Here is a 16,069-nt window from a genome sequence, read left to right on the forward strand (position 1 = left end):
AGATACTGAGATAGGAGTGATGTTAGCTTGCTTCACCTTTGCAACGAGTTGCCTGGTGTTGTACCACCTTACCCCAGTCCTGAAGATACTTTCAGGTGCAAACTTTGTTTGCTCACACTTGGATAAAGGTTTAAACTAAATTTATTATAGTCTAACCAAGTGAAAAATAAACTTTCAACAGTATATATACTGTAACAGTAAGATGCCAGACCATGCACTTTTTTTTTATAAAATTTGTTATTCGAGATTTTTACTAAAGTTCAGTGATCCAATTCAGTTTTTAGTTATGACTAAATGACTAAAAGTCATTTGTCATAACCTATATACACATGAAATTTCAGTATATGAGATTTTCTGAAACCATATGATATGAAATTGTGCTGCTGCTGCTTCAGCAGCATAGGAACAGCTTCTGCCAATGCTCTCTTTGTTAGCAAGGAAATGTATGCTCTTAAAATTCAAAAAAGAAAAAATGAAACTGGAGATGCCAAACTATATACACAGATGGTTGATCATATCATTAAAGAAAGCAATCAAGCCTCTTTTCTGATATACGACAGACTGCAACTTTTTGGGAGAATGGAGACATCTCATGAAATTAACTTATGAGAATTTTCTGTCAGCCACATCAGATAATTCTGAAAACTAACTTATTTATATGAATGGAACTATGCTTTGTCTATCTATAATTAATCATATCCAGTTCAATGCATTATGAAACAAAACTGAAGTTTGCTGCTTGCAGGTGCATTTATGTGATTTAAGTGCACTTACATGATCATTCATGCTGTGTTATCATAACAGCATCCCTCTTCTAGTAATTTTTTGAGTTCCATTTTTATATGCATCTGCAACACTTCCAGTTTTCTTCATTTTGCTGTACAAAATAATAGACTTGTTCAGAATCCCTTTGAAACTATAGATCTCTTTAAATTGTTTGATGGCTTTGTGAGTTAATTATTTTATCAATAATATAACTTTTACAAAGTAAATATTATTAATATCAAATTTCCATGGAGTCAGACTTATTGTGGGTAGTCTCAACTGACCAACAATATATTCTTCACATTCAACCTTAAACTTAATGCCATCCTGGTTGGGTTGGCTGAGTGATTAGCATATCTGCCTTCCAACCAACAGGTTGTGGGCATGGAGGTAAGTGATTATCTTTAGATGGTAGATTAATTTCATTGTCCATTGTGGAACCACTACCCCACTTACTGGAGGCCTAAAGTGGCTTGATAAAGTTCCATGTTTGGTCTCTAGAGCTGGGTTTCTGGAAAAGGTAAAAAATTAATAAAAAATTTGAAAAATAATGAAAATTGAAAAAAGTTTCTTAGCCTACCCATGGTACTAATATTGGAGTGGGGAGAGAGTCCATTGTTACCATTCACAACATACCCTGGCAATGCATTCCACTCACCCACAACACTTCTTGTAAAAAATCTACTCTTTTTCTTATTCCCAACAGTATTTTTATTCTCTCTATTGCTTTTTTTGGGAGGTGGGGGGGATGGATATGGAATGAGTTTCACAAAGATTGACCATAATAGGATTGGAACTCACCAGTCTATTAATGACAACGCAAGAGCATTATCAATGATTAGCAACACAATTCACTAATTAGAATGGAAAATATATGTGTAATTAAAACATTAATTTGAATATTCAAGTGACTTTGTTCTCATTCTGCATGTACAATACATGTTAAAGGAAAATTAAACAAATCCAGTAACAAAACAAACCATCTTTTGTATAAATTAAAGAATAATAAAATGACCATTAACTTGTATAGATTTCTATTAAGAAGTCATGCTTTAAATTTTTTCCACAAGCATTAAGCATTATTCATTAAAAAATTTGCAATATACAGACTACCAACACCACACTACATGATAGAAAAAAGCAAGCATTAGTTTTTGAATTGCAAGATATCTCATAATATGAGACAGCAGCCTTTATTAGCTTAATAAACCATGAACCATTCCTGTCATGCTGAAATTCTCCAATACTAGCCAAAAGTTACCAACTTAGCCATTCTATTTATCATGTATGTCATGTCCTTAATATTCCCATGGTCAGTATCAATACTTTCTCATATTCAATATAAATTTAATATGGTCTTTAAAAATTACTCAATCAGCTACAGTTAATTTAAAAAAAACCTAAAAATGTGAAATTATGCAAAATGCTCTAGAAATTATTTTTAAAAAGACTGAATTAATATCAAAGCAAAACCTTGTCATCATGTTCCATCTTCTCCTCCTCCTCCTTGCTCTCATCCTCTGGTGATATATTACTTTGTGTAGACTCTTCTGAATGCTTACTTGAAGATTCTTCTGGTGATGATTCAGTTGCTTCTATTACTTCTTCCATTGTTCCATCTTGTTTAATAACAACCTTTTTTGTTGGAACGCTTGCATAAACTGGTCTAACATTTTCAGAACTTATGGATGTAGTGGTGGCTGGAGCACTCATCGTAGATTTTCTGGCTGGACTCTCGATGCCATACTCAGCTACACTATTCTCTGAGGATAAAGAAGAAGAGCTAGAACTTGATTTCAAAGGAGAAACTTCTGTCTGATCTTGCGGTAAATTTTCATCCTTAGCTGTCTTTTGCTGTTTTTCTGAATCTGGATCTTTGCTTATCTCAGTGAAATTTGCTTCTTGGTTATCTTCCAATGCTGAATGTGATATTTTTTCTTCTTCTTCTTCCTCAGATTGTGATTTAACATGACAGTCACCAGGAGTAGTAGATAAAGGTGCTTCGTGTAATTCCATAGTTCTTGGACAATCCACCAATTCTGCTGATTTTACATTAGTTACAGTTTCCTCACTAATTGGTGAAACCGGGACAATAGCCTTTCCAACTTCGTCAAATTTTTCTTTTGTAGATACTGGGTCTGTTTTTTGTTTTTGATCTTTTGGCTATTGGATTTCAACACAGGAGGCAGAAATAGAGATGACAGCAACATGCAAGGAGAGATGAATGCAAGCAGATGGTGCCACGTAGTAGAAGTAGTATCATGCAAAATAGAAACCACAAGCCCATGAAATTTGGCATAATATTAACAATAATATAATAAACATTTTGCACATAATTTTCAAGTCTAAAAGAAGAGCTATAAGACAGCCTCATGCTAGCAATATATGTCTTAATTATTTAGATAATTATCAAAATAAAGGAAGTGGTTTGCAACAGTCCAATGTGGATTGCAACACCAAGCAAACTTCAAATAGCAATTTGTTTCATTTATTACTGATCTTGCCACATTCTTTAAAATAGATGAATTATTAAAACAATATATTTATTTTAGAATTTACTTTATAAATTTTCAGGTAATCATAATAAAATTTTAAAATGATAAGACACAAAAGAGATTATAACTTCCAATATGTTATAAATTACATGATTAGACATACCCTATTATCCACAAAGGATATGTGAAAAGAACAGGCTGACAGACAGCAAAACAATTTTTCTCAGAGTATCAATTAACAAATTAGTTAAAAGCAAAGACTTAACAAGTATGCAAAATTTAAACTATGTGTATCTATTAAAGTCAACAATACAACAAATATTTTTTCCATATAAAACTTTATAATAGTAATGATTATAATTAATGAAGAAGAGAAGGATATTGCTGTAGTTATGCAAAAAATGTTCCAAAATAACACATTTGTCACCACTGTAATTCAGAAATCTATTATAGAAATGTTATATATAAAATATGAAAAATATAAAGTACTGAAAATATAAACATATAACTGATTCTCTGTTTTCCTCAATAACTTCTCTGAAGTTACTGGCAGAATATTACAACTGAAAAATCAATCATTATAACTATTATTCAGAACTTTGTGGAGTCAGAAACTCAGCACAGTACAGTTCAGTACCTTGTAAGGAGGTCCCATTCAACCAATAATATATCTATCATATCACATTATAATTCATTCATAGTCCCCATGCTTACAGTAGTGTGACAAAGCATTCTACTCACACATCACTGTCACAGAAAGAAATTGACTGTTTGCTTTCTTACTCAATACTCTTTCATGCATCTTCCAAGGATAACTTTCTCTCTCTCCTCACCCCACTCTAAAACAATCTCCTCTGTATTTAGTCGGTAAATTCCCTCACAAACTTAAACAATTCTATTCTTTCACTTCTTCTCCATTAACCTCTGCAAACCACAATTTTCTTTACTTACCTTCCGCATTTGTAAATCTTAATACTGCTTTAATCACTAATATCTAAATCCTATCCAGTTTTCTCATCGCCAACATGGAAAACAAATGCCAAAATCTGCATGCAGTTCAAGTAACATCAGATCAAGGCTTTATACAGAAGAACAACAACCTCCATATCTCTGCTTGTCATCATCTTCTTCATAACAGCAATAATACAATGTACTGGCATTATGAACATTGTAATGTCTCCTAAAATTGAAATCTCTATTAACTATCAACCTAAGTCCTTTATCACAGCCACCTCTTAAAGGACAACTTCACCAATGCAGTATTAAACTTGCTTATCCCATAATGACAAAATCTTCTACACCAATCTCTCTAAATCTTCCTGAAGGGATAAAACATCAATATCACTCCTTATAACTCTCTTCAAAACGTTATCAGCACATACTGTTTGATCATAGACATGAGAACCTCAGCTGTCAATGTTCCAAGAAGAGTCAATTCATGTTGAATGGGGAGAAAGAAATAAGACAATATATGAATTTGTCACCAACATGCAAAATCATGCTTTATACATAAAATTTTTAGACTGTTCTACAAGCAACATAGTTACCATTTTAAAACCTAGAATTTTCATTAAAAAAAAAAAAGGTAATTTTTCAACGTATAATAATAAACACTCATCCCACGAAACGCGCCAGTTACCCTATTATTGGAATGGATTCACCTTATTCTGCCATGTGCAGAAATGTAGAGGGGTCTCATATCTGTGGTCGCACAGTAACTGAATCTTTTGCTTGAAGTAACTTGAAGCCACTTGCAATATCATTTAATATCCTAATCAGAAGCCCAAGAACTGAACTCTGCAGCATGGCACTTGTTGCCATCCTTATCTGAGAATATTTGCTCTTATAATACAAACTACAGGTATTCTATCAGATAACTAATTTCCCCTCAACTTAAACATCAACTTACTATATGACAATCCATAAATGCCTGCATGAAATTAAAAATATCAATGTACAAAACTTTCTCTTTTCAAGTATGTTTACATAAAATGCATGCACACTGGCAGGGTGAAATGAAATGTCCATTAAACTGATCCATACTAAACTTTATAGAAACCACATGCCAATCCAACCGTGGATTCTACTTCACACAACTGCAACATACAAGGAGAGCTAGTCCTAAAGAAGTTCAACTTCTCCTGTGTCTCAAACTATAACTGTAGAAATACTTAATGGTCTATACATAGAAACTCTGCCCTGGCATTATGCCTTCTTTCAGCTTCTTCAGGATTGTTCTTGAAAAGTTCTCATTAGCTAACCAGGTAAAGGAAACAGTCAATTCACTAAAAACACAAGTTATATATATAATTGTCTATATATATATATATATATATATATATATATTGTGTGTGTGAGAGAGAGAGAAATGGCTGTTCAACTTCTATATTCATTACTACCATGGATGGGTAGATAATTCAGGATAAAGAACATGACATATATATATATACACACACACACACATTTTTATTTATTTATTTATATATATATCATGTTCTTTCTCCTGAATTGTCTACCCATCCATGGTAGTAATGAATATAGAAGTTGAACAGCCTCATGTGTATGGGATTACCATAAAAATCTAATCCTAGAGCTTTACTGACATCATTATAAACTTCCAGGTCATTCACTAGAATGACTATAGTCTACCTTGTCACTGCAGATTTTGCACAAAATTACTCATCAAAATGAAATAACTTGGAGTGTTCATTAAATAACTTCACTACATCCACTACAGCAGTCACTTTGACACCATCACAATCAGCATTTCATAGTTACTTTTCTTATTACTTTCTACATAATGAAAAACTCCCTGGAATTTCACTACCACAACTTGCTAATGTCTCCTATGCAATGGTTTCTATAGTTTTATCATGTAGATCATTTTCTTAGCCTGAATTTTAATTAAGTTCTCATTTGATCAATACTAGCAACTTATAATTCTTCTCCAATATTTGTCAACAATATTCACTTAATTTCCCTATTTTCCCATTTCACTCCTACATTAATTACCTTCACAACACTTGGTGTATCTTCTCCAGTTACGATGCATTATCTACAACTTTTATATTTTATGATATTGCTACAGGATGACTATCAAGTTTACCATGATTACTTATTAAAATAACTTTCAAGGCATACACCTAACAAAAACTATATAGAATTTTATTCAAAAACTCCAATATATATATATATATATATATATATATATTTTTTTATTATTATTATTATTTGTCCCCTCCAGGGAATCCAAAGACTCATCGAGAAAGAGCATCTACTCTACAACTCTGCTTCCACCACTCACACAATCCACCAACTGACCCCAACTACACCAATGCCATCTATCACCAACCACCACCACCACCACCATTAATATTTCCACAGACAATCACAAACATCCATGCCCACAGCAGGATTCAAACCTGCAGCACTTGACTGGAGCAGAACTTGACACGCTAACCACTCAGCCAGCCAGGCTGGCCATTCTTCCAACATTAAGTGGACATTATTATTATTATCCTAAGACCCCATGGAGTCACACATTCATCGTAGGCCCCTTTTGTCATACACACAGCTCATCATAACATGTCTCAAACACATTCTAAATTCTCTACAGACACTACACTCTCAGGCAATGTATTTCAATCATTCACAACTCTCTATGCAAAAAGCTGCTTCTTAATCCCTTCCTTATACAGCTTCCAGGGATGACTTCTTGTTTTCCCGTGATCTCCCACCATATTATGAAAATCTCTTCAACGTAATCTATAACAACCCCTTACCAACTTGTACATCTGTATCATATCATCCCCTCTTCAAATTGCATCTTCTTAACCTTGCTTCATATTCAACATTCCAGAGATCAACAACTATTTTAATCAATTACATATGGACAATCTCTAACATCTCCTTGTCATTTTGAAAACCAGGTGACCAAATCTGTGCACAATAGCCTATATTTTATCTATTCAAAACCTTATATAATGGAACCAGAATCTCTTTACAAGTCAGTGTCCTCCACATCATTGCCAGAATTCACTGTACTATCCTTACAATTTTGGCAATATGTCCTCTAAACTTTAGATTCTTATCCACCATCAATCTCAAGATCTCTTATTTCCTCCACCTCCAACAATATATCGTCACTAAGAGTAAATTCTACATCCCATTTTTGTTTACCAATTTTAAAACCTTGCGTTTCACAACACTGAACTGGCATTCCCACTACCATGCCCATTCACATAGTCTATTCAAGTCTTCTTGTAAGGCCACAACACCTGCTCTAGCCCTCATAGTTGGTCCCAACTATGCATCATCTGCAAACAACTGAATATCCCCATTCAAATCTTCCCCAATTTCATTAACATACAGGTTAAACAGCATGGCCCTAAAACAGACCCCTGAAGCACACAACTAGTGCCTTTCCTCTTCTAGGATATTGCTCCCCCTATACACAACTTGTTGATACCTGTCAGACAGCCAATCTCCAATACAATACATTACAATACATTACACTAACATACAACCACATCTACTTTAATTTGACTATCGACTTGATTGACTTTTCCATAAGGTAATCTATCAAAATTTGCTTGCCTAATTTGCTTATGCATTTCCTGGTCACTACCCTCCACATTACCAGGTCTATAGCAACATCCAATGAAGTATTACATTCTGTTCTCCTCCATCTCACACCCTACTGTCTCAAAACTAGTACCACTATTTCCCCCCTTTGCACCTCTACCTTGTACTCTGTCTCCATCTCCCTTTTTACTTTTCTATCTTCACGAAATACATCAACATATCATTCCATCTCTATTCCTGTCAGGATGTCATCCTCATCCCAGCATATCTCACTTACTCCAACAATTTTTGGGTGAACAATTTCAATCAATGCAATCATTTGATTTCCCTTGTTTCTGATACTTCTAGCATTCATATACAAACATAACAGCTCGTTCATGGAGCTATAACAAGTTTCACTGATACCACTTATTAGATTGACTTTTCCATACTTTCCTCAAGCCATTTCTTTTCCTCCTTACTCATCCCAAAACCTTCTTCAAATCCAACTGTTTTCCCAACATCCCAGATCATCCCTTCCCTTTTTGTCTACACACGTATTCACATTCTCTTGGAGCATCAACCTCTCTCTCATGCTGTGATCCCCTGTCCACCCTGAGTCTCCCCATTTCTCTGTTAATCTTGTGCACTTGTTCTCTCATTCTCTACCTTCGTGCTATCCACTTCTTTATTCATAAAAACCACTTTAATCTCTCCTTCCTTACTCTCCTGCTCTTTCATATTGCTTCTTACTTGCTCAGTTTCACTGTCTGCACTCATTACTCTCCCTTCCAGCAGCAGTCTCTCCAAATGCCTCACACCATAACCATTCAAATGCAGTTCATCTATTATACAGTTCAGTTCTTCCTTAAACTCATTCCACAAATTTCTTCCTTCAAACTCATTCCACTTATTAACAAACTGCACTCCTTTCTCTTCACACATTTCTGCTCATAATTCTTGCTCTCCACCTCATCTTATCACTGTCATACTTGGACAACACACTGACTACCCTTTTCTATCACACTATTATCTTTTATCCTTCTCAAAAACCTCCTGATATCAAATCTTACATTCTCCTTGTTCCCAGTCAAGTCATTTGTCCCTACTACCACTCGCTTAATCCTCATATCCATCTCCTCAATCACTCTACTCATTTTACCTCATGGAAAACAAACCTTGTGCATCTTCTCATTTGCCTATTGCTGTACACTCACAGGACTTTTGTTACATCTTTCATAATGGCATAATATGTTTTTGTCTTCTTCACTCTTCTGTATATATATATCTACAATTCTCTTCATTTCATTCCACATCTATCTCATCTTATGCCTCATCTTCACCAACTCAGCTTCAAAATCTTGCATCTTTTTTCACTATCATTCACTCTCACTATTTTATCACTAGTCACACATACTTCTTTGCCATCGACCCAGCTCGCCACCTTACCATTAATTGCACTGTTTTTCAGCATCATTATTGCCCATTTTATCATTAATTTCACTCTGGAGTTTTTGAATAAGATTCTGTATAATTTTGTTACATGTATAAGCTGTGAAAGTTATTTTAATATGACTAATGCACATGTTCCATTAAAACTATTTATTTTCATGATTACTTTGTTGTAATCATGAAATAGTTAAGAAAAGTTGTCATCTTATTTGCAATTACATCTTCCAAGCTATCATGAAATCTAATACTAACAGTTTAGACTGCCTCCATAATATGGTACTAACATAAAGTTAACTCTGGAAAAAAAAAATCATTATCTTTGATTTACATATTACCTTCTTCTTCCAATATTTTCTATATTGTCATTATTAAAATCTCCCTTTGGATTTGACCAATTTTTCTTTGTTTTTACATGCTATATTCCCAAGAACATAATAACAACTTACTAAATATCCTGTCCTATTTCTATCAACTCTACACAAACAGTGTCAAATCACTCAGACTGCATATGTGATGCATATTCAAAACTTCCCAGCAAGTTCTCCTTCCTTTATACATTCTAAAAGATCAGAAGATCCTATATCCTTCAACTTCTATTTCCAACAGTATAATCCTTAATATATCATCAGCCTTAACCAAGTTTTGCATGTGTCAAGAATCCTTGATAAATTGACTCATCTGATGCTGAAAATTCACCTCCCTTATTTCTGATGATACTGACATCGGTAAACAAACATTAAAATACACTTCAGGACCCTAAGCAACCATCATTTGCAATCCATGAGAAGAATACATGCAGTTAACAAATATAACACACTGTTTCAGAGCCTTAGTTGCTTCCCCAAATAATATCAACTTAAGATTTCCTACTTACCACCCCAGCAGATCAATATCACACCTCTGTTCAGGGCCAATCCACACTATGCAATCTGTTTTTTGCAACTAATCAATGCACTCTCCACACCATTAATTTTGTTTCTATTTGACTTCTAATTTCCTTACTTCTCTGCTTATATTGCACATCTAGGCTCTTACTATCTTCTACTCCTCCATAATCTGTCTCTCATCCTTATTTCCACCTTCTTTCTATCCTTCTGCAACCTGTCTATCAGTACTCCTTGGTTTCATCCTCTTTATGTCCACTCACTCACTCACTCAAATCTGTTCAACAACAGCTGCTCTAAATATCCAGCAGTAAGCAAATGCAGTCATTACTTTAAACTTCTTCATACTTTTCACCTTGACCAGCTCAATCATCATACCATACATTATCTCTACTCTCCTTCCATCTTACTGCTAACCATACAATGATGTTTGAATTGAAGGATAGCAGGGCATCAATGGGATTTGATAATATATATACTTGATGTTAGTTAGAAAGTATAGTACATGTGGTAATTAAAAGAAATTCTCCAATCAGCTGTAACAAATTTACATTCATTAAATAAAAGATAAATTGTTGCAACTGTAGCTTTTCAAAATGCACATGTATATGTCTCTTTCCTCTTCTCCCTTTCATTTCACTACATCAAATCCCATCCTCACTTTTTAAACAATGTTATAATTTATTATTAGGGCTAGCTACTCTTGAGAATATAGTAAATGCTAAATTATATATTTACCTAAAAAAAAAACTTAATGCACATGTAACTAAATAAAATATTTCAGTGATATAATGGTTTATGTGAAGCCAAGTTCCTTACTGATGACAGGCCAATGAACCTATAATGGTCAAGGGAAAAGATAATCATAAAATGGTAATTTTAATACACTAAATAAAATATCTACAAAATTATGTAATTTATTTCATGTTAGTAATAAATCAAATAAAGTGCAGTACAGAATCATGTAATAATTTATTAAAAAATAAAAAAAAGGTAAATGAATATTACCTGTTTATCAAAGTCGTATTTTGTCAATGCAATCAAATTCTACTTCTTTACATCAAAAATAATAGCCAAATCCCATTAGTACAATAAATGATACTGAACTAATGCAATCATATGCAACACTAAAGGACGGGAAACTACAGGTTCCCTCTTCTTCTTCTCAACAGTTGTTGCCAACTCGTCATATGTCTTTTGGTGATATTATTCTACAAAAGTGCTATGAAGAAATACAGTCCTGGTTATGTTAGGATGATGATACTGTCACACTATGATGTGTACAGAAACTGAGGTTTTCAATAGTTAGAAGCATTCTAACTACTGTGCATTCTATTTATCTAGCTTGGTACTATATTTATCAGAAAAATAAAAAATCAACAGAAAAATGACATTCCCAAAAGCAAAAAGTGAAACTAGTATGAGAAAATGCTACATAAGAAAAGCATATACAAAAAGAAGACACCTAAAGGCAGAATCATGCTATCACTGGTTGATAACATTATACCTTGTTGATTCCACGTGACTAACTTTTAAAATAACATGGATTTAGCATTATATGAGAGTGATAATTTACTTTAAATGACTTTCCTGCTGTTCTGTCTTAGTGCTCCTAGTTTTCACCTTGGTGAAAAAAATGTTAGAATGAAAAGTTTCATTGCAAATAATTTTCAAATTAGTCAGTTTGGAAACCCAACAGGCTTTAGAAACAGGTTTGATGTTAAGGTTTAAACATCAAACTCCTCCCAATACAAGCTATAAACTGTTGGCACTCTTCAGGACTGACTGTTCTCCATTTGAACTAATTTTGTCACTAATAGGAATAGTGACAAAATTAGATGTCAAGTTTCAAAACTGAATAATTTGCATTTTGTATGCAAATATATATATATTTTTTTTTATTTTATTTATTTTATTTTTTTTTTCACTAGAGCTAAAGTGAAAGTGAAAATCAGAAATACTTAATGAAGATCTTTGGATCAAATTTAAAATAAACTACATCCATCTATGATCCAGTAAGAGGCTCTGAAGAACAGCATTTAACTTTGAACTTGTTTCTGTGAATAATTTTTATAGTTTATTGGATTATATTGATGGCATGGTCTTCCACACCATTAATACAACATCAATGAATATCAACCACATCAAGAAGATATTCCAAATGATTAGTTATTTTGAATGAAGCAGACATAATCTTTATGTTCTTCTTGAAATAATCTCTGTTATTATTCTAGACTGAACCAATAATGAGTGAGGAACTCTGTAGCCCTCTAAGTACAATTTTAATTTCAAAGGGATGCAGGCAACAATATGCTTATGAAGGGATGAGTGTTTTACATATTGATCATAAGGATATAGGAGACTGAAAGAAGTCACTATTCATACCACTCTGCAAAAGAAGTGAGATATGAAGGACTGCAAGAACTATAGAATTATTAGTTTAATCTCTCATGCAAGTAATATTCTATTAAAGATCACTTTTAAATAGGAGTAAGTCCAAAGCCAAAGATGCCTGAGGAACCTGCTTGAGTAATCTTTTCAGAAAAGGTAAGGGAACCAGAGATCAGATCCTTTGCCTTAGACAGGTCATTGAGGAGTATCGAGAATTTAGACTTCCTTTGTTAATGTGCTTCATAGACTTCAAAGATTCTGGCTGTGTTCAACATGCGAAATTGTGGGAAGTAATGAAAATAATGTGTTTCCCCTCAACATATTTCCAATAGTTTCCAATAATGGGTTTCCCTAAACATATCTGGCAGCCTGGCTGGCTGAGTGGTTAGTGTATCTGCTCTCCAGCCAAAAGGCTGGGGTTCAAATCCCACCGTGGGCATGGATGTTTGCGATTGTCTTTGGAAATAATAGTGGTGATAGTGGCGGTAGATGCCATTGGTGTAGTTGTGGTCAGTTGGTGGATTGAGTGGCAGAGGCAGAGTTGTAGAGTAGGTGCCCTCCCTCGATGAATCTTTGGACTCCCTGGAGGTGTCTAATAATATCAGGCTGATAACTAACTTGTACAGCGAACAAGAAGCCATGGTAAAAACAGGTGTTCGATTAACTGACTGCTTCAGGTAGTAGGGAGTTCAGCAATGATGTCTACTTTCTTCTCGTCTGTTTAGTATCTGTGCTAAGGACATAAGGCATGCAGCACTAGATGAGCTTAAGATAGGAATTAGGATAGGTGGCAGACAAGGCAGCAATCTGAGATATGTGGATGATACATTCAGAGAAGATATAGTCTACATCCAAGAATCCAGTTCACTATGGAAAAGGAAAAGAACAATTGTTTACCCTTCCTAGACACCTTAGTCACACGCCTGCCTAATGATACACTTACCTTCACCGTATTACAGAAAACCCCCACACACACAGGCAGATACATTCACAAACTCTCCCACCACCACCCCTCTCAACAATATGGCATTATTAAAACTCTTACCAAGAGAGCCCACAATCTTTGTTCCAGTGGAACCGCCCTCACTACTGAGCTTAACCACATACACAGCACTTTCCTCTCCAATGGCTACAGCGATCACAGTATCAAAAAAATAATCAACTCCTCCCCCATTCCCCGTCAACAAGATTTTAAAAATGCCATCACCATACCCTACATCCGTGGCACATCCGAAAAAATAGCCAAGATACTAAAACAGTTCAACCTACACACAGCACATAAGCCCCACCGCAAACTTGCTACCCTTAGCCGTTCTACGAAAGATCAGCTCCCTCCTCTCTCTCTGCCTGGAGTTTACAAAGTACCCTGTTCCTGTAAGCTGGCGTACTTTGGACAGACAGGCAGATCAGCATCCATCCGTCTAGAGGAACACAAGTCTTACATCTTCAAACACAACTATGGCCATTCAGGCTTGGCTGACCATGTTTTGGACACTACCCACAGGGTATCATGGAAGAAAACCACCATGCTCCACCACAGCAAATTCAAGAAAGAGAGACTTTTCTTAGAAGCAGCAGCAGCTCTCAAACACCAACCAAATCTCAATAAATACGGTTGCATTAAGCTTCCGAAGATTTGGGAAACACTCATCACCAGAGTTCCCACCTTACATTCCAGGCCACCTACTACTGCCCTTAGAGGGCGCTCTACCTAGATAGGACTTTAGTGTCACCCATGTGGTTGGGCTTAGTATTGTTTGTTATTTGTGTATATGTTACATTAATTGTTTTTGTAATCCCCGTAGATGTCCTAGTGACTAGGACGAAATATAGGAAGTATTAAATTCTATTTCAATTCTTTTTGAGTGTTGTAAAAAATCCATGAAGCCTCCAACATCATGGTTTAGGCAGAAGGTCCTGTTTGAGAATATATCACAGTCTCCAACAAAAGTCAGTGATACTGTGAATGAGGAATACAAAAGGTATAGGATTATTTTTTGATGGAAATTTTATATAAGCACATGTTTGGGGGTCTACAGATGAGTACTCTTGATATTGTCTGTAAAGAGATGGAGGGGCATAAAATTGGCATCCTGGGAATTACAGAGACCAGATGGAATGGAGATCACTTCAAAAGGCAAGATGGTGAGCTAGTTGTTTATTCAGGAGGTGACTCAAAGTATCATGAGATAGCTGTGATAGTGAAGACAGATCAGGCAAGAACCCTTCTTGATTATAATCCTGTTAATGACAGGATACTTTGTATTAGACTTAAGGCTTATCCTACCAATGTGTCAATCATGGTAGTTTATGCACTACACACAGATAGACCTGTTGCATGCATAATAAGTAAAGATGGTATATTTGTAGATGACTAATGTGTTCTAGTTCTTGTTGCATGTTAATATTACTATGTTAATTTTCTGTACTTGGTTGGAGTTTATTGAAGGCCTCTAATAAACTCAATGAATCAAGTGAAGGGAGAATTCAGCACCAGAGCTCCCCAAACATGGATACCATATTGACACTTAGCAAGTCTCCTTCCCAAGGCAGTCCACTAGCTTATTGATCCTGGCCAGTCAATCCAGGATTGTGCTGCCCATTTTACAAAGCAGGAGCCAAAATAGTACAAGATGACCAGGATCTTCTTTAGAGATGTCCGAAGGTCGTACTGCATGGCAAACATAGCAGCAGGGTATTGGCTGCCAGTGATGGTGGTCTTAAAAATAGGACAGTAACAAAAAAAGTCTTACCATAAATTACTGTGCTTTAGAAAAAACATCCAAAAACAACTTTGGCATAGAACTCTAAGCATCTGATGGTTTTGTTTACACAATGCTTTCGTTTGATGAACTGTTCCTAATGTATGTCTTCAGAATACTATTTCTTCATTTCGAGTATATGAAATACATTGAATACTAAATTTATTGTGAAAGCAGCACATGGGGAAACATTATTAAGAAAAATGTATAAATTTCTTCCTGAAAACAATTAAAATATTCTATCTCCAATTCAAATTCTTGATTAGAATTAAATTGGAGATAGAATTAAAATATTCTATCTCCAATTCAAATTCTTGATTAGAACATCCCAGTATAAAGAAGAATAGCTGTTCAATTTCTAAAGGAAATAAACTTTCTCCAAAAATGTATTACAGTTTATTCTTTATAAGAAATGGAGAGTAACTTATATTTTAGATTTAAATCTTCAGGTCATTCACCATTAAAAGAAATTCTTATTATTATACAGGTATCTCCATGGAGTCAAAAGATTCATTGTGGGAGATCCATGCTAACCATTATTCACACAATTCCACTTTTTCATCACTCTCCAAAAATAAAAAAATAAAAAAAAATCCTGTCTACACACAATAACTGACCACACTCATACACAATTTCCAGGGTGACGTCTTGTTCCCTCCCTAGTCATCATGTATTGAAAAATTTCTTGTGTCAATCTTATAGAATCCCTTTAGACACTTTATAAGTTTCTATTGTATCCCTTCTCCTCCAACTGTAA

The 16,069-nt window shown here is 34.7% G+C and overlaps 1 protein-coding gene across 2 annotated transcripts in view; it reads right to left on the reverse strand.

The window, feature by feature from the left end:
• The window catches only part of cora (erythrocyte membrane protein band 4.1 like coracle), a 316,104-nt gene that overhangs the window by 93,365 nt on the left and 206,670 nt on the right, over positions 1 to 16,069 (reverse strand). For both annotated transcript variants that reach the window (XM_090410709.1, XM_090410707.1), the window contains exon 13: positions 2,239 to 2,928. In XM_090410709.1, coding sequence (XP_090266835.1) covers positions 2,239 to 2,928 — 690 coding nt within the window. The remainder of the gene's footprint in view (positions 1 to 2,238; positions 2,929 to 16,069) is intronic.

The sequence above is a fragment of the Typopeltis vanoorti genome, chromosome 20, assembly GCF_054136105.1.
Source record: "Typopeltis vanoorti isolate ZY-2024b chromosome 20, IOZ_Tvanoo_1.0, whole genome shotgun sequence".
In the NCBI taxonomy this organism is placed as follows: domain Eukaryota; kingdom Metazoa; phylum Arthropoda; class Arachnida; order Uropygi; family Thelyphonidae; genus Typopeltis; species Typopeltis vanoorti.